Source organism: Pristiophorus japonicus, chromosome 2 (assembly GCF_044704955.1).
Source record: "Pristiophorus japonicus isolate sPriJap1 chromosome 2, sPriJap1.hap1, whole genome shotgun sequence".
NCBI classification, from domain to species: Eukaryota; Metazoa; Chordata; class Chondrichthyes; family Pristiophoridae; genus Pristiophorus; species Pristiophorus japonicus.
In genome coordinates this window covers 120,273,868-120,291,846 of record NC_091978.1, presented here as the reverse complement: position 1 = coordinate 120,291,846, position 17,979 = coordinate 120,273,868, and the positions used below count along the sequence as shown (strand labels likewise).

Sequence of the window (17,979 nt, the reverse complement as noted above, 5' to 3'; positions counted from 1 at the left end):
GGGAAATATTAATTAAGCAACAACAACTTGCATTTATAAAGCACCTCTAACATAGTAAATCATCCCTCTTTTCTATGTTTCTATGTCCCAAGGCGCTTCACATGAGCATTATCAAAAAAATTTGACACCGAGCCACATAAGGAGATATTAGGGAAGGGGCCCAAAAGCTTGGTCAAAGAGATAGGTTTTAAAAAGCATTTTAAAGGAGGAGACGGGTAGAGAGGTGGAGAGTTTTAGGGAAGAAATTCCAGAGCTTAGGGCCTAGGTAGCTCAAGGTACGATCGGCAATGGTGGAGTGATGAAAATATGGGAATGCGCATGAGGCCACAATTCGAGAAGCGCAGAGATAAGAACATAAGAAATAGGAACTATACGGCCCCTCGAGCCTGCTCCGCCATTCAATATGATGGCTGATCTGATCATGGATTCAGCTCCACTTCCCCGCCCGTTCCCCATACCCCCTTATCGTTTAAGAAACTGCCTATTTCTGTCTTAAATTTATTCAATGTCCCAAGCTTCCACAGCTCTCTGAGGCAGTGAATTCCACAGATTTACAACCCTCAGAGAAGAAATTTCTCATCTCTGTTTTAAATGGGCGGCCACTTATTCTAAGGCCCCTAGTTCTAGTCTCCCCCATCAGTGGAAACATCCTCTCTGCATCCACCTTGTCAAGCCCGCTCATAATCTTATACATTTCGATAAGATCACCTCTCATTCCATCCCCTTTGCAATAAAGGTCAAGATACCATTGGCCTTCCTGATCACTTGCTGTACCTGCATACTATCCTTTTGCGTTTCATGCACAAGTACCCCCAGGTCCCGCTGTACTGCGGCACTTTGCAATCTTTCTCCATTTAAATAATAACATGCTCTTTGATTTTTTTTCTGCCAAAGTGCATGACCTCACACTTTCCAACATTATACTCCATCTGCCAAATTTTTGCCCACTCACTTAGCCTGTCTATGTCCTTTTGCAGATTTTTTGTGTTGCAGCGTTGTAGGGCTGGAGCATGTTACAGAGATAAGGAGGGACAAGTCACTGAATTCAGTTATAAATTCCAACGATAGACTACTTTCATAAAATTACAGGTGCATCCAGAATTTTAAAATACATTTTAGGACAGGAGACCAAAAGCTTGGTCAAAGGAGTCATTTTTAAGGAGCGCATTAAAGGAGGAGGTGGAAAGGAGGAGCGAGAGATGGAGAGGTTTAAGGGAATTCCAGAGCTTAGGCTTACGCAGCTGAAGGAACGGCGACCAATGGTGGAGCGATGGAAATCGGGAATGTGCAAGAGGCCATATGCAAGGTTATGGAGGGATTTGAAAACAAGAATGAGAATTTTAACACCGAAGCACTGCTGCACAAGGAGCCAGTGTAGATATACAAGCACAGGGGTGATGGGTTAACTTGGTTTGAGTTAGGATACAGGCAGCAGAGTTTTGGATGAGCTCAAGTTTACGGATGGTGCAAGGTGGGAGGATGGCCAGAGAGCATTGGAATAATCAAGTCTAGAGGTAACAAAGGCATGGATGAGGGTTTCTGCAGAGAATGTATTTTATTAACAGCAATTGAATTCCAAAATGACATTACTGTCCTGAAATCACTCGCGTGTCCATTATTTTTGTATACCATGGAGTTCACAGGGCAATTCTCGTCAGTATTTAAACCTTCAAGTAAATGACTCAAAATGTATAAGCAGATTTAAATACCTGAAGGAAATAGTAATTGAGAATTAGCCGACAATGAATGCAGAAATTTGCTATTCTGACGCCCCATCAGCAAGTGTCATAGTGAACACAGACAGCCAGATTACTCAATATAATTTGCACACAATAACGTCAATAATTGAGTTATAATCCAGAGTTGATTAATCACTGTGTTCACTATGAATCTTGCTGATATCAAAAGTAGGGGAAATATGGACAAAAATAGCCCTGTGAACGACATGGTGTACAAGAACAATGAATATATATATATAAATATACTCCCATAGAAAATACTGAGTGGTGCTCTCAGGTCAGCTCCAGACCTCATTACAGCCTTGGTCCAAATGTGGACAAAAGAGCTGAATTCCAGAAGTGAGGTGAGAGTAACTCCCCTTGACACCAAGGCAGCATTTGACCAAGTGTGGCATCAAGGAGCCTGAGTAAAACTGAAGTCAATGAGAATCAGGGGAAAACTCTCCACTGGCAGGAGTCATACCTAGCACAAAGGAAGATGGTGGTTGGAGGCCAATCATCCCAGCCCAGGACATCGCTGCAGGAGTTCCTCAGGGCAGTGTCCTAGGTCCAACCATCTTCAGCTGCTTCATCAATGACCTTCCCTCCATCATAAGGTCAGAAGTGGAGATGTTCGCTGATGATTGCACAGTGTTCAGTTCCATTCGCAACTCCTCAGATAATGAAGCAGTCCATGCCCAAATACAGCAAGACCTGGATGACATTCAGACTTGCGCTGATAAGGGGCAAGTAACATCCGCTCCACACAAGTGTCAGGCAATGATTATCTCCAACATGCAAGAGTCTAACCACCACCTCTTGATATTCAACATCATTATCATCACTGAATCCCCCGCCATCAACATTCTGGGGGTCATCATTGACCAGAAACGTAACTGGACCAGCCAAATAAATACGGTGGCTACAAGAGCAAGTTAGAGGCTGGGTATTCTGTGGTGGATGTCCCACCTCCTGACTCCCCAAAGCCTTTCCACCATCTACAAGGCACAAGTCAGGAGTGTGATGGAATACTCTCCACTTGCCTGGATGAATGCAGCTCCAACAACACTCAAGAAGCTCAACACATAGAGGGTTGTAAATCTGTGGATCCTCTGCCCCAGAGAGCCTTGGAGGCTGGGTCATTGAATATATTTAAGGCGGAGATAGAGAGATTTTTGAGCGATAAGGGAATAAAGGGTTATGGGGAGAGCAGGCAGGGAAGTGGAACTGAGTCCATGATCAGATCAGCCATGATCTTATTAAATGGTGGAGCAGGTTCAAGGGGTCAAATTACCTATTCCAGCTTCTTATGTCCAGGTCAAAGCAGCCCACTTGATTGGCACCTCATCCACCACTTTCAATACTCACTCCTCCTCCACCATCGGCGTACTGTGGCTGCAGTGTATACTATCGACAAGCAGCATGACAGCAACTCACCAAAGGCTTCTTCGGCAACACCTCCCAAACCCATAACCTCTACCTCCTAGAAGGACAAGTACAAGGGCAGCAGGCGCATTGGAACACCATCACCTGACATGGAAATATATCGCCGTTCCTTCATCCTTGCTGGGTCGAAATCCTGGAACTCCCTTCCTAACAGCACATAGAAACACAGAAAATAGGTGCAGGAGTAGGCCATTCGGCCCTTCAAGCCTGCACCACCATTCAATATCATGGCTGATCATTCACCTCAGTACCCCTTTCCTGTTTTTTCTCCACACACCTCGATCCCTTTAGCCATAAGGGCCATATCCAACTCCCTCTTGAATATATCTAACGAACTGGCATCAACAACTCTGCGGAAGAGAATTCCACAGGGTAACAACTCTCCAAATGAAGAAGTTACTCCTCATCTCGGTCCTAAATGGCTTACCCCTTATCCTTAGGCTGTGACCCCTGGTTCTGGACTCCCCGAACATCGGGAACATTCTTCCTCCTTCTAACATGTCCAGTCCTGTCAGAATTTTATATGTTTCCATGAGATACCCTCTCATCCTTCTAAACTCCAGTGAATAAAGGCCCAGTTGATCCAGTCTCTCCTCATATGTCAGTCCTGCCATCCCAGGAATCAGTCTGGTGAACCTTCGCTGCACTCCCTCAATAGCAAGAACGTCCTTCCTCAGATTAGGAGACCAAAACTGAACACAATATTCCAGCTGAGGCCTCACCAAGGCCCTGTACAACTGCAGTAAGACCTCCCTGCTCCTATACTCAAATCCCCTAGCTATTTGCCTTCTTCACCACCTGCATGCCAACTTTCAATGACTGATGTACCATGACACCCAGGTCTTGTTGCACCTCCCCTTTTCCTAATCTGCCGCCATTCAGATAATATTCTGCCTTTGTGTTTTTGCCCCCAAAGTGGATAATCTCACATTTATCCACATTATACTGCATCTTCCATACACTTGCCCATTCACCTAACCTGTCCAAGTCACCCTGCAGCCTCTTAGCGTCCTCCTCGCAGCTCACAACACCATCTGCAAACTTGAAGATATTACTCTCAATTTCTTCATCTAAATCATTAATGTATATTGTAAATAGCTGTGGTCCCAGCACTGAGCCCTGCGGCATCCCACTAGTCACTGCCTGCCATTCTGAAAAGGACCCGTTTATCCTGACTCTCTGCTTCCTGTCTGCCGACCAGTTCTCTATCCACGTCAATACATTACCCCCAATACCACATGCTTTAATTTTGCACACCAATCTCTTGTGTGGGACCTTGTCAAAAGCCTTTTGAAAGTCCAAATACACCACATCCACTGGTTCTCCCTTGTCCACCGTACGAGTTACATTCTCAAAAAATTCCAGAAGATTTGTCAAGCATGATTTCCCCTTCATAAATCCATGCTGACTTGGACCAATCCTGTCACTGCTTTCCAAATGCGCTGCTATTTCATCTTTAATAATTGATTCCAACATTTCCCCCACTACTGATGTCAGGCTAACCGGTCTATAATTCCCCGTTTTCTGTCTCCCTCCTTTCTTAAAAAGTGGTGTCACATTAGCTACTCTCCAGTCCATAGGAACTGATCCAGAGTCGATATAGACTGTTGGAAAATGATCACCAATGCATCCACTATTTCTAGGGCCACTTCCTTAAGTACTCTGGGATGCAGACTATCAGGCCCTGGGATTTATTGGCCTTCAATCCCATCAATTTCCCTAACACAATTTGCTGACTAATAAGGATTTCCTTCAGTTCTTCCTTCTCGCTAGATCCTCGGTCCCCTAGTGTTTCCAGAACGTTATTTGTGTCTTCCTTCGTGAAGACAGAACCAAAGTATTTGTTCAATTGGTCTGCCATGGAAGTACCTTCACCACACGGACTGCAGCGGTTTAAGGCGGCTCACCACCTTCTCAAGAGCAATTAGGGATGGGCAATAAAAGCTGGCTTTGCCAGCAATACTCCCATTCCAGGATCGATAAAAAGGTCAGTCTCACAATACAGTAAAAACTCCTTTCAGGGTTTGACAGTAGGAAAGTATATTTTTAAAGTGTTAACATTTATTTACAGAATCTGTTGTGCCTGTAGGTGATACTGTGATTGCCACTAATAATATTAAAAAACTGTCAAGTAACAATACGTCCAAACTCAGCACAGCAATTGCATTTTCGGCCTTAAAGTCAGGATGTGTCTAAGCCTACAACTCCATTAAAATTCCATTGTGTGGCAATGCAGAATAACTCTGTATATAGAAAGGTCTCTCTTCATAGCAGCAGAACTGGAGATATGTGAAGCCTCCTGCCATCTAGAAATTAAGGAGAATCAGTCGCCAACTGTAAGCCCTCCCTTTGGCTCTCGGTCAGATCCAGAATTTGGAATTACACTACTATGCAGAAATATCACACCACCCTATAGCATCTGATCAGTTAATTCCAGATCATGCATCTGAAGCTCAAATGTGCACTGGTGATCAGTCTGCCAATGGTTCAACAAGAACTGTGACTCAGAATTTTCAGATCTCTGCCTTGCCTTGCCTCGCCTCCACCACCCCCCTCCCCCACACCACTTACGGACATTCACCAGTACCGCCCAATTTCCCTGCTGCAGTTCTCCCCAATTACCACAGCATATTATAGCCTCCTCACATTCCAGCAACTCTACAAACACCTCACGCTTTTCCCCTCAACACTGTCACGCACTGCCGCGCAACAAGTTTTCTCAGCCCTGCATCCACCATGGCCCACTCACACCTTTCACTATTCAGGTGGCAATCCTCCCTTGTCTGTCCTGGCAACCACGCCACCCCCACCCCACCAAAACTGAGACTTTCTGGCGATTGTCAACTCTCCTTCACCCAGTTGCAGACATTGTGGGGTTGGTATCCCCCCCCAGTCACCACCACCCCTACTGATCCTCTTTAAAGTCCTGTTACAACCTGCCCCCAATACTGACAGTCATTCTGAGCCTGCTGCTGAAGGACATTTGTCCCCCTCCCTCACTAATTATCTTTTTGGCTTTGGACACCCTCCCACAGGAGGAAAGTTGGCAGGGGAAAAGCGGAGAGGGGGAGGTGAGCATGGTGGGAGAGGGGCAAGGGCGAGAGGAAGATGGGAGGGGGAACGAGGAGGAGGGAAGGGTCAAAGGTGAATGAGAGGAGAGGACTATAGTGGGTAGGGATACAGAGGACTGGTGGGAAGGAGAGGGCTGAGAGGACAGGAGGAGATGGGTTGGGGGAGGAGAGCAGGCAAGAGATGAGGCGGAAGTGCAAAAGGAGGATCTGGGATGGGGCAGGAAAGACTAATGTGGACAGGGGAAGAGGTGGGTACAGGGAGGAGGAGAAGGGAAATTGAAATGAAAATGGAGGTATGAGCAGTGAAATACCATACTCTTAACAACTAATGAAAGTGGTTTCATCAGACAGTATCTGAAGTAGTCCAGTACTACTCTACTTTAGACTCTTTGGGAGTCTCGTGTCTGGCATGCAAACAATATGGCCTGCCCAGCGGAGCTGATCAAGTGTGGTCAGTGCTTCAATGCTCAACTCGGAACTCCTTCACGGCAAACAAGCCAAATGTGGGCAAAAGAAACATTACAAGGACACCCTCAAAGCCTCCCTGATAAGTGCAACATCCCCATTGACACCTGGGAGTCCCTGGCCAAAGTGGAGGAAGTGTATCCGGGAGGGCGCTGAGCACCTCGAGTCTCACCGCCGAGAACACGTAGAAATCAAGCTAAGTCAGCAGAAAGAGCGTGCGGCAAACCAGTCCCTCCCACCCTTTCCCTCAACGACTAACTCTCCCACCTGTGACAGGGACTGTGGTTCTCGTATTAAACTGTTCAGCCACCTCAGGACTCATTTTTAGAGTGGAAGCAAGTCTTCCTCGATTCCGAGGGACTGCCTATGATGATGATTTTAGACTCCCAAAACAAGCGCTCTACTTGGAGCTCCGACACGGCAAGCGAGTCCCAGGTGGGCAGAGGAAATGCTTCAAGAACACCCTCAAAGCCTCCTTGAAAAAGTGCAACATCCCCACCGACACCTGGGAATCCCTGACCCAGGACCACTCCAAGTGGAGTAGCAGCATCTGGGAAGGTGCTGAACACCTCGAGTCTCTTCGCCGAGAGCAAGCGGAAGGAGCGCACGACAAGCCAAACACCCCACCTACCCGTCCCTTCAACCACTGTCTGCCCCACCTGTGACAGAGACTGTCGGTCCTGCATTGGACTCTTCAGTCACCTGAGAACTCATATTAGGTGGAAGCAAGTCATCCTTGACTCCAAGGGATTGCCTAAAAAGGCTTTAGAAATCAAAGCAAAGTGGTTGCACCACTACAAACAGTAATTTAATATTTCACATATAAAGTGCTACCAAAGCACTGCAAGAAATAAAAGTTGTAAATTTGACTTCAGTACCAGGATACATGCAAACGACTGCTCCTTTAGGCACCCTTCCTGTTGTAACAAACACTCCTCTTCCTGCAAAGGAAAGTGAACTAGTTGCTCGACTTAGAATGAATCCAAGTATTTCAAACATTGTCTCATCGGGGTTAATATCCTTTCGATTTCCTTTTGTTTCTTTCTCAGTTTCTTTAATTGACTGAAAATGAGTTAACATATTCTTGTATTTTGATTGGATACTTTCTGGCAGCAGTTTAAGCAGCTCGGCTTGATTGCTCAAATCACTCAAGAACAAAGCATGAAATAGCTTCAGTAATGATATCTCGACCACCTGGTCAGAAATAACTTTATCTAAACAACCTTCTGCAACAAATCGTAGTGTCCTGCAATAACAAGAGAAAATTATTAGTTATATGCTCTGGGACTGCCCTGCACCATTGTGCTTCTGGGCGGGAGTAATTAAATTCCTTCAAGACTGACTACAAGTTCAGATTCTCCCAGCCCCCATCACATCTTGCAGGTGCAAACTACGAATTAAGAATGGGGACATGTATAAAAATAAAGGACATCATTTCAATCAAAAGTAAGTTGTATATTGCTTTTCGTTAATTTTTGTTTTGGGGACATGTATAATATTGCTGAAATGAGACCGGTTAAATGAAACTAAGTCTCTGATTGGAGTTTCGCACACATGCGATCGGCTACAAGCAATTTCACCCCATACATTTTAATGGACAGGAATGTCACGGCCTGGAACAAGCTGAAAACACTTGCTTCTAATTCTAAAGTGACTTGCAACAACCCACATCTCTCTGTTCGAGACCCTACAATTCAGTTTCTGCCCTTGCCCCTCCACAGCACCATTACTATACTGGTCAAAGTCACAAATTACATTCTGCATCACTGCAACTCATTATTGGCCTTCATCCTCACTGCTGCTTTTGACAGAGAAATCTGGGGATGTATGTACACAAATCTTTGAAGGAGCCAGGACAAGTTGACAAGGCTGTTAAAAAGAAGCATATGGGATACTTGGCTTTATTAACAAAGGAATAGAGCACAAAAGCAAGGAAGTAATGCTTTATGAAATACATATTAGTCCTCAGCTGGAGTATTGCATTCAATTCTGGGCACTACACTTTAGGAAAGATGTCGTCCTTAGCGGGTACAGAAGAGATTTATTAGAATGGTACCAGGGATGAGGGACTACAGTTATGTGGAGAGACTGAAGACGCTGGAGATGTTCTCCTTTGAGCAGAGAAGGTCAAGAGGAGATTTGATTCAAAATCAGGAATGGTTTTGATAAGAGTAAATAAAGAGAAACTGTTTCCAGTGACAGAAGGGTCAGTAACCAGAGGATGCAGATTTAAGGTGATTGGCAAAAGAACCAGAGGCGACATGAGAAACATTTTTTTTTGCATAGAGTTGTTGCGATTTGGAATGCACTGCCTGAAAGGGTGGTGGAAGCAAATTCAATAGTAACTTTCAAAAGGGATTGGATAAATACTTGAAGGGAAAAAAAATACAGGGCTATGGGGAAAAAGTAGGGGAGTGGGATTAATTGGATAGCTCTACGAAGGTGTCGGCACAGTTACAATGGGCTATATCCTTCTGTGCTGTATCATTCCATGATTCTACAAAACCACATCATCTCACCTCCAGAAACAAACACTACACAAAATCAACTTTCTTCTAAAAGACCATATCCTCTCACTTATCTATGGTAAATGCCACTATAGATTTATTTTATATCACATACACACAGATATACTAGTACCTGTATTAACAAGGTATGAAGGTACAGAGCCTGTCCAGTTACACAAGTCTATAGGCATCATTGTAGTTGTATACTCCTATGTGGTAAAGGAGCCACTTTAAGTACAGAGTTAGGATTTATACATTTCCCAAGTTCAAAAGGAGGTTGCAGAAAACCTGGCTGCTTCTTCTCCTTTAATAATACACACCAAATAGGAGGTTGTCGTTGGCGTAAAATGATACAAAGCATCCAATTTCAAACCTGTGACAATCAAAAGCTGCAGTGATAAGCAGCTTGCCAATTTTATTCTAATCAGGCCCGACCATAAAAATTATTTGTTGTAGTTATTATATAGTTTGATATTATACTGCATTAATATCTTGCTCTATTATATGGTTTAAATGACTACTATATTATTCGATGGTTTATTAATTTTCTGTATTTATTATATGGTTTGATATGTTGCTCTATTAAATTGTTGAATATTTTGTTGTATTTAATTTTTTGTTCTTACAGTTTAATGTGTTTATCGTACAGTTTTAATATGGCTGTGATTAATATTTTGTTGTATTAATTCAGTTTGCTGGATTTATTGAACACACAGTGTGCTGGTCTTACCGCTGCTTTTTCCCCAGGTTCAGGGCGATCCAGGGCACCAGCCTGTACTTGTAGACATTCCAGCGGGACACCAGCCTTTTCAGCATCGCCGCGTCCCACAGCCTAACCCCGGCCTCGGGACACAGGCCTCAACTCCGCATCGAGGGAGGGCCGGCGGGCCCACTCTCTCCCTCCCCCGCTCCGTGGGGCTGTCACTCGCCCAGCGGGGCGGGGGAAGACACTCGATCCGGGCCCGGATGTGGCGGGGACAACAGCCCCGCGCGCTGAGCTGACGGAAGGCCCGTCACTGACAGGAATTCTGGGAGTGTGAGTTCATCAGTGTGTCTGAGTGAGTGAGTATTAGTGTGAGTTTATTAGTGTGTCTGAGTGAGTGAGTGAGTATCAGTGTGAGTTTATTAGTGAGTATTAGTGTGAGTTTATTAGTGAGTGAGTATGTATTAGTGTGAGTTTATTAGTGTGTCTGAGTGAGTGAGTATTAGTGTGAGTTTATTAGTGTGTCTGAGTGAGTGAGTGAGTATCAGTGTGAGTTTATTAGTGAGTATTAGTGTGAGTTTATTAGTGAGTGAGTATGTATTAGTGTGAGTTTATTAGTGTGTCTGAGTGAGTGAGTATTAGTATGAGTTTATTAGTGAGTGAGTATTAGTGTGAGTTAATTAGTGAGAGTGAGTATTAGTGTGAGTTTATTAGTGAGTATTAGTGTGAGTTTATTAGTGTGTCTGTGTGAGAGAGTATTAGTGTGAGTTTATTAGTGAGTGAGTGAGTATTAGTGTGAGTTTATTAGTGAGTGAGTGAGTATTAGTGTGAGTTTATTAGTGAGTGAGTGAGTATTAGTGTGAGTTTATGAGTGAGTGAGTATTCGTGTGAGTTTATTAGTGTGTCTGAGTGAGAGAGTATCAGTGTGAGTTTATTAGTGTGTCTGAGTGAGTGAGTATTAGTGTGAGTTTATTAGTGAGTATTAGTGTGAGTTTATTAGTGTGTCTGAGTGAGAGTATTAGTGTGAGTTTATTAGTGAGTGAGTGAGTATTAGTGTGAGTTTATTAGTGTGTCTGAGTGAGAGTATTACTGTGAGTTTATTAGTGAGTGAGTGAGTATTAGTGTGAGTTTATGAGTGAGTGAGTATTAGTGTGAGTTTATTAGTGAGTGAGTGAGTATTAGTGTGAGTTTATTAGTGAGTGAGTGAGTATTAGTGTGTTTATTAGTGAGTATTAGTGTGAGTTTATTAGTGTGTCTGAGTGAGAGAGTATTAGTGTGAGTTTATTAGTGAGTGAGTGAGTATTAGTGTGAGTTTATGAGTGAGAGAGTATTAGTGTGAGTTTATTAGTGTGTCTGAGTGAGAGAATTAGTGTGAGTTTATTAGTGAGTGAGTGAGTATTAGTGTGAGTTTATTAGTGTGTCTGAGTGAGTGAGTATTAGTGTGAGTTTATTAGTGAGTAAGTGAGTATTATTGTGTTTATTAGTGAGTATTAGTGTGAGTTTATTAGTGTGTCTGAGTGAGAGAGTATTAGTATGAGTTTATTAGTGAGTGAGTGAGTATTAGTGTGTTTATTAGTGAGTATTAGTGTGAGTTTATTAGTGTGTCTGAGTGAGAGAGTATTAGTGTGAGTTTATCAGTGAGTGAGTGAGTATTAGTGTGAGTTTATTAGTGAGTGAGTGAGTATTAGTGTGAGTTTATTAGTGTGTCTGAGTGAGTGAGTATTAGTGTGAGTTTATGAGTGAGTGAGTATTAGTGTGAGTTTATTAGTGTGTCTGAGTGAGTGAGTATTAGTGTGAGTTTACTAGTGAGTATTAGTGTGAGTTTATTAGTGTGTCTGAGTGAGAGAGTATTAGTGTGAGTTTATTAATGAGTGAGTGAGTATTAGTGTGAGCTTATTAGTGAGTGAGTGAGTATTAGTGTGAGTTTATTAGTGTGTCTGAGTGAGAGAGTATTAGTATGAGTTTATTCGTGAGTGAGTGAGTATTAGTGTGTTTATTAGTGAGTATTAGTGTGAGTTTATTAGTGTGTCTGAGTGAGTGAGTATTAGTGTGAGTTTACTAGTGAGTATTAGTGTGAGTTTATTAGTGTGTCTGAGTGAGAGAGTATTAGTGTGAGCTTATTAGTGAGTGAGTGAGTATTAGTGTGAGTTTATTAGTGTGTCTGAGTGAGAGAGTATTAGTATGAGTTTATTCGTGAGTGAGTGAGTATTAGTGTGTTTATTAGTGAGTATTAGTGTGAGTTTATTAGTGTGTCTGAGTGAGTGAGTATTAGTGTGAGTTTACTAGTGAGTATTAGTGTGAGTTTATTAGTGTGTCTGAGTGAGAGAGTATTAGTGTGAGTTTATTAGTGAGTATTAGTGTGAGTTTATTAGTGAGTATAAGTGTGAGTTTATGAGTGTGTCTGAGTGAGAGAGCATTAGTGTGAGTTTATTAGTGAGTGAGTGAGTATTAGTGTGAGTTTATTAGTGTGTCTGAGTGAGAGAGTATTAGTGTGAGTTTATTAGTGAGTATTAGTGTGAGTTTATTAGTGAGTATAAGTGTGAGTTTATGAGTGTGTCTGAGTGAGAGAGCATTAGTGTGAGTTTATGAGTGAGTGAGTATTCGTGTGAGTTTATTAGTGTGTCTGAGTGAGTGAGTATTAGTGTGAGTTTATTAGTGAGTATTAGTGTGAGTTTATTAGTGTGTCTGAGTGAGAGTATTAGTGTGAGTTTATTAGTGAGTGAGTGAGTATTAGTGTGAGTTTATTAGTGTGTCTGAGTGAGAGTATTACTGTGAGTTTATTAGTGAGTGAGTGAGTATTAGTGTGAGTTTATGAGTGAGTGAGTATTAGTGTGAGTTTATTAGTGAGTGAGTGAGTATTAGTGTGAGTTTATTAGTGAGTGAGTGAGTATTAGTGTGTTTATTAGTGAGTATTAGTGTGAGTTTATTAGTGTGTCTGAGTGAGAGAGTATTAGTGTGAGTTTATTAGTGAGTGAGTGAGTATTAGTGTGAGTTTATGAGTGAGAGAGTATTAGTGTGAGTTTATTAGTGTGTCTGAGTGAGAGAATTAGTGTGAGTTTATTAGTGAGTGAGTGAGTATTAGTGTGAGTTTATTAGTGTGTCTGAGTGAGTGAGTATTAGTGTGAGTTTATTAGTGAGTAAGTGAGTATTATTGTGTTTATTAGTGAGTATTAGTGTGAGTTTATTAGTGTGTCTGAGTGAGAGAGTATTAGTATGAGTTTATTAGTGAGTGAGTGAGTATTAGTGTGTTTATTAGTGAGTATTAGTGTGAGTTTATTAGTGTGTCTGAGTGAGAGAGTATTAGTGTGAGTTTATCAGTGAGTGAGTGAGTATTAGTGTGAGTTTATTAGTGAGTGAGTGAGTATTAGTGTGAGTTTATTAGTGTGTCTGAGTGAGTGAGTATTAGTGTGAGTTTATGAGTGAGTGAGTATTAGTGTGAGTTTATTAGTGTGTCTGAGTGAGTGAGTATTAGTGTGAGTTTACTAGTGAGTATTAGTGTGAGTTTATTAGTGTGTCTGAGTGAGAGAGTATTAGTGTGAGTTTATTAATGAGTGAGTGAGTATTAGTGTGAGCTTATTAGTGAGTGAGTGAGTATTAGTGTGAGTTTATTAGTGTGTCTGAGTGAGAGAGTATTAGTATGAGTTTATTCGTGAGTGAGTGAGTATTAGTGTGTTTATTAGTGAGTATTAGTGTGAGTTTATTAGTGTGTCTGAGTGAGTGAGTATTAGTGTGAGTTTACTAGTGAGTATTAGTGTGAGTTTATTAGTGTGTCTGAGTGAGAGAGTATTAGTGTGAGTTTATTAGTGAGTATTAGTGTGAGTTTATTAGTGAGTATAAGTGTGAGTTTATGAGTGTGTCTGAGTGAGAGAGCATTAGTGTGAGTTTATTAGTGAGTGAGTGAGTATTAGTGTGAGTTTATTAGTGTGTCTGAGTGAGAGAGTATTAGTGTGAGTTTATTAGTGTGTCTGAGTGAGTGAGTATTAGTGTGAGTTTATTAGTGAGTATTAGTGTGAGTTTACTAGTGTGTCAGAGTGAGAGTGTTAGTGTGAGTTTATTCGTGAGTGAGTGAGTATTAGTGTGAATTTATTAGTGAGTATTAGTGTGAGTTTATTAGTGAGTATAAGTGTGAGTTTATGAGTGTGTCTGAGTGAGAGAGCATTAGTGTGAGTTTATTAGTGAGTGAGTGAGTATTAGTGTGAGTTTATTAGTGTGTCTGAGTGAGAGATTATTAGTGTGAGTTTATTAGTGAGTGAGTGAGTATTAGTGTGAGTTTATTAGTGTGTCTGAGTGAGAGAGTATTAGTGTGAGTTTATTAGTGTGTCTGAGTGAGTGAGTATTAGTGTGAGTTTATTAGTGAGTATTAGTGTGAGTTTACTAGTGTGTCAGAGTGAGAGTGTTAGTGTGAGTTTATTCGTGAGTGAGTGAGTATTAGTGTGAATTTATTAGTGAGTATTAGTGTGAGTTTATTAGTGAGTATAAGTGTGAGTTTATGAGTGTGTCTGAGTGAGAGAGCATTAGTGTGAGTTTATTACTGTGTCTGAGTGAGTATTAGTGTGAGTTTATTACTGAGTATTAGTGTAAGTTTATTAGTGAGTATAAGTGTGAGTTTATTAGTGTGTCTGAGTGAGAGTATTAGTGTGAGTTTATTCGTGAGTGAGTGAGTATTAGTGTGAGTTTATCAGTGTGTCTGAGTGAGTGATTATGAGTGAGAGTTTATTAGTGAGTGAGTGAGTATTAGTGTGAGTTTATTAGTGTGTCTGACTGAGCGAGTATTAGTGTGAGTTTATTAGTGAGTGAGTATTAGTGTGAGTTTATTAGTGAGTGAGTGAGTATTTGTGTGAGTTTATGAGTGAGTGAGTATTAGTGTGAGTTTATTAGTGTGTCTGAGTGAGAGATTATTAGTGTGAGTTTATTAGTGTGTCTGAGTGAGTATTAGTGTGAGTTTATTACTGAGTATTAGTGTAAGTTTATTAGTGAGTATAAGTGTGAGTTTATTAGTGTGTCTGAGTGAGTGAGTATTAGTATGAGTTTATTAGTGAGTGAGTGAGTATTAGTGTGAGTTTGTGAGTGAGTATTAGTGTGAGTTTGTGAGTGAGTATTATTGTTAGTTTATTAGTGAGTGAGTGAGTATTAGTGTTAGTTTATTAGTGAGTATTAGTGTGAGTTTATTAGTGAGTATCAGTGTGAGTTTATTAGTGTGTCTGAGTGAGTGAGTATTAATGTGAGTTTATTAGTGAGTGAGTATTAGTGTGAGTTTATTAGTGTGTCTGAGTGAGTGAGTATTAGTGTGAGTTTATTAGTGAGTGAGTATTAGTGTGAGTTTATTAGTGAGTATTAGTGTGAGTTTATTAGTGAGTATTAGTGTGAGTTTATTAGTGTGTCTGAGTGAGTGAGTATTAATGTGAGTTTATTAGTGAGTGAGTGAGTATTAGTGTGAGTTTATCAGTGTGTCTGAGTGAGTGAGTATTTGTATGAGTTTATTACTGAGTGAGTATCAGTGTGAGTTTATTTGTGAGAGTGAGTATTAGTGTGAGTTTATTAGTGAGTATTAGTGTGAGTTTATTAGTGTGCCTGAGTGAGAGTATGAGTGTGAGTTTATTAGTGAGTGAGTGAGTATTAGTGTGAGTTTATCAGTGTGTCTGAGTGAGTGAGTATTAGTGTGAGTTTATTAGTGATTGAGTATTAGTGTGAGTTTATGAGTGAGAGAGTATTAGTGTGAGTTTATTAATGTGTCTGAGTGAGTGACTATTAGTGTGAGTTTATTGGTGAGTATTAGTGTGAGTTTATTAGTGTGTCTGAGTGAGAGTATTAGTGTGAGTTTATAAGTGAGTGAGTATTAGTGTGAGTTTATTAGTGTGTCTGAGTGAGTGAGTATTAGTGTGAGTTTATTAATGAGTGAGTATTAGTGTGTTTATTAGTGAGTATTAGTGTGAGTTTATTCGTGTGTCTGAGTGAGTGAGTATTAGTGTGAGTTTATTAGTGAGTGAGTGAGTATTAGTGTGAGTTTATTAGTGAGTGAGTGAGTATTAGTGTGAGTTTATTAGTGAGTGAGTGAGTATTAGTGTGAGTTTATTAGTGTGTCTGAGTGAGAGTATTAGTGTGAGTTCATTAGTGAGTGAGTGAGTATTAGTGTGAGTTTATTAGTGTGTCTGAGTGAGTGAGTATTAGTGTGAGTTTATTAGTGAGTATTAGTGTGAGTTTATTCGTGAGTGAGTGAGTATTAGTGTGAGTCTATTAGTGAGTGAGTATTAGCGTGAGTTTATTAGTGTGTCTGAGCTGAGAGTATTAGTGTGAGTTTATTAGTGAGTGAGTATTAGTGTGAGTTTATCAGTGTGTCTGAGTGAGTGAGTATTAGTGTGAGTTTATTAGTGAGTGAGTGAGTTAGTGTGAATTTATCAGTGTGTCTGAGTGAGTGAGTATTAGTATGAGTTTATTAGTGAGTGAGTGAGTATTAGTGTGTTTATTAGTGAGTATGAGTGTGAGTTTATCAGTGTGTCTGAGTGAGTGAGTATTAGTGTGAGTTTATTAGTGAGTGAGTGAGTATTAGTGTGAGTTTATTGGTGAGTGTGTGAGTATTAGTGTGAGTTTATTAGTGTGTCTGAGTGAGTGAGAATTAGTGTGAGTTTACGAGTGAGTATTAGTGTGAGTTTATGAGTGAGTGAGTATTAGTGTGAGTTTATTAGTGTGTCTGAGTGAGAGAGTATCAGTGTGAGTTTATTAGTGTGTCTGAGTGAGTGAGTATTAGTGTGAGTTTATTAGTGAGTATGAGTGTGAGTTTATTAGTGTGTCTGAGTGAGAGTGTTAGTGTGAGTTCATTAGTGAGTGAGTATTAGTGTGAGTTTATTAGTGTGTCTGAGTGAGTGAGTATTAGTGAGTGAGTATTAGTGTGAGTTTATCAGTATGTGTGAGTGAGTATTAGTGTGAGTTTATGAGTGAGTGAATATTAGTGTGAGTTTATTAGTGTGTCTGAGTGAGAGAGTATTAGTGTGAGTTTATTAGTGTGTCTGAGTGAGTGAGTATTAGTGTGAGTTTATTAGTGAGTGAGTATTAGTGTGAGTTTATTAGTATGTCTGAGTGAGTGAGTATTAGTGTGAGTTTACGAGTGAGTATTAGTGTGAGTTTATTAGTGAGTGAGTGAGTATTAGTGTGAGTTTATTCGTGAGTGAGTATTAGTGTGAGTTTATTAGTGTGTCTGAGTGAGAGATTATTAGTGTGAGTTTATTAGTGTGTCTGAGTGAGTATTAGTGTGAGTTTATTAGTGAGTATAAGTGAGTTTATTAGTGTGTCTGAGTGAGAGTATTAGTGTGAGATTATTCGTGAGTGATTGAGTATTAGTGTGAGTTTATCAGTGTGTCTGAGTGAGTGAGTATTAGTGAGAGTTTATTAGTGAGTGAGTGAGTATTAGTGTGAGTTTATTAGTGTGTCTGAGTGAGTGAGTATTAGCGTGAGTTCATTAGTGAGCATTAGTGTGAGTTTATTAGTGAGTATTAGTGTGAGTTTATCAGTGTGTCTGAGTGAGTGAGTATTAGTATGAGGTTATTAGTGAGTGAGTGTTACTGTGAGTTTATTAGTGAGTATTAGTGTGAGTTTATTAGTGAGAATTAGTGTGAGTTTATTAGTGTGTCTGAGTGAGAGTATTAGTGTGAGTTTATTAGTGAGTGAGTGAGTATTAGTGTGAGTTTATTAGTGTGTCTGAGTGAGAGTATTACTGTGAGTTTATTAGTGAGTGAGTGAGTATTAGTGTGAGTTTATCAGTGTGTCTGAGTGAGTGAGTATTAGTGTGAGTTTATTAGTGAGTGAGTGAGTATTAGTGTGTTTATTAGTGAGTATTAGTGTGAGTTTATTAGTGTGTCTGAGTGAGAGAGTATTAGTGTGAGTTTATTAGTGAGTGAGTGAGTATTAGTGTGAGTTTATGAGTGAGTATTAGTGTGAGTTTATTAGTGTGTCTGAGTGAGAGAGTATTAGTGTGAGTTTATTAGTGTGTCTGAGTGAGAGAATTAGTGTGAGTTTATTAGTGAGTGAGTGAGTATTAGTGTGAGTTTATTAGTGTGTCTGAGTGCGTGAGTATT

The 17,979-nt window shown here is 40.6% G+C and overlaps 1 protein-coding gene across 2 annotated transcripts in view; it reads right to left on the bottom strand.

Moving 5' to 3' along the window:
- Positions 1–10,195, bottom strand: part of setd9 (SET domain containing 9) — a 36,033-nt gene extending 25,838 nt beyond the window's left edge. The window contains exons 1-2 of one of the 2 annotated variants that reach the window (XM_070869057.1): positions 9,938–10,195; positions 7,579–7,946 (exon numbers count right to left, since the gene is read on the bottom strand). In XM_070869057.1, the coding sequence (XP_070725158.1) occupies positions 7,579–7,946; positions 9,938–10,023 (454 nt within the window). In that variant the 5' untranslated portion in view covers positions 10,024–10,195. The remainder of the gene's footprint in view (positions 1–7,578; positions 7,947–9,937) is intronic. The other variant, XM_070869049.1, reaches the window with a different exon arrangement.
- Between the last annotated feature and the right edge of the window lie 7,784 nt (positions 10,196–17,979).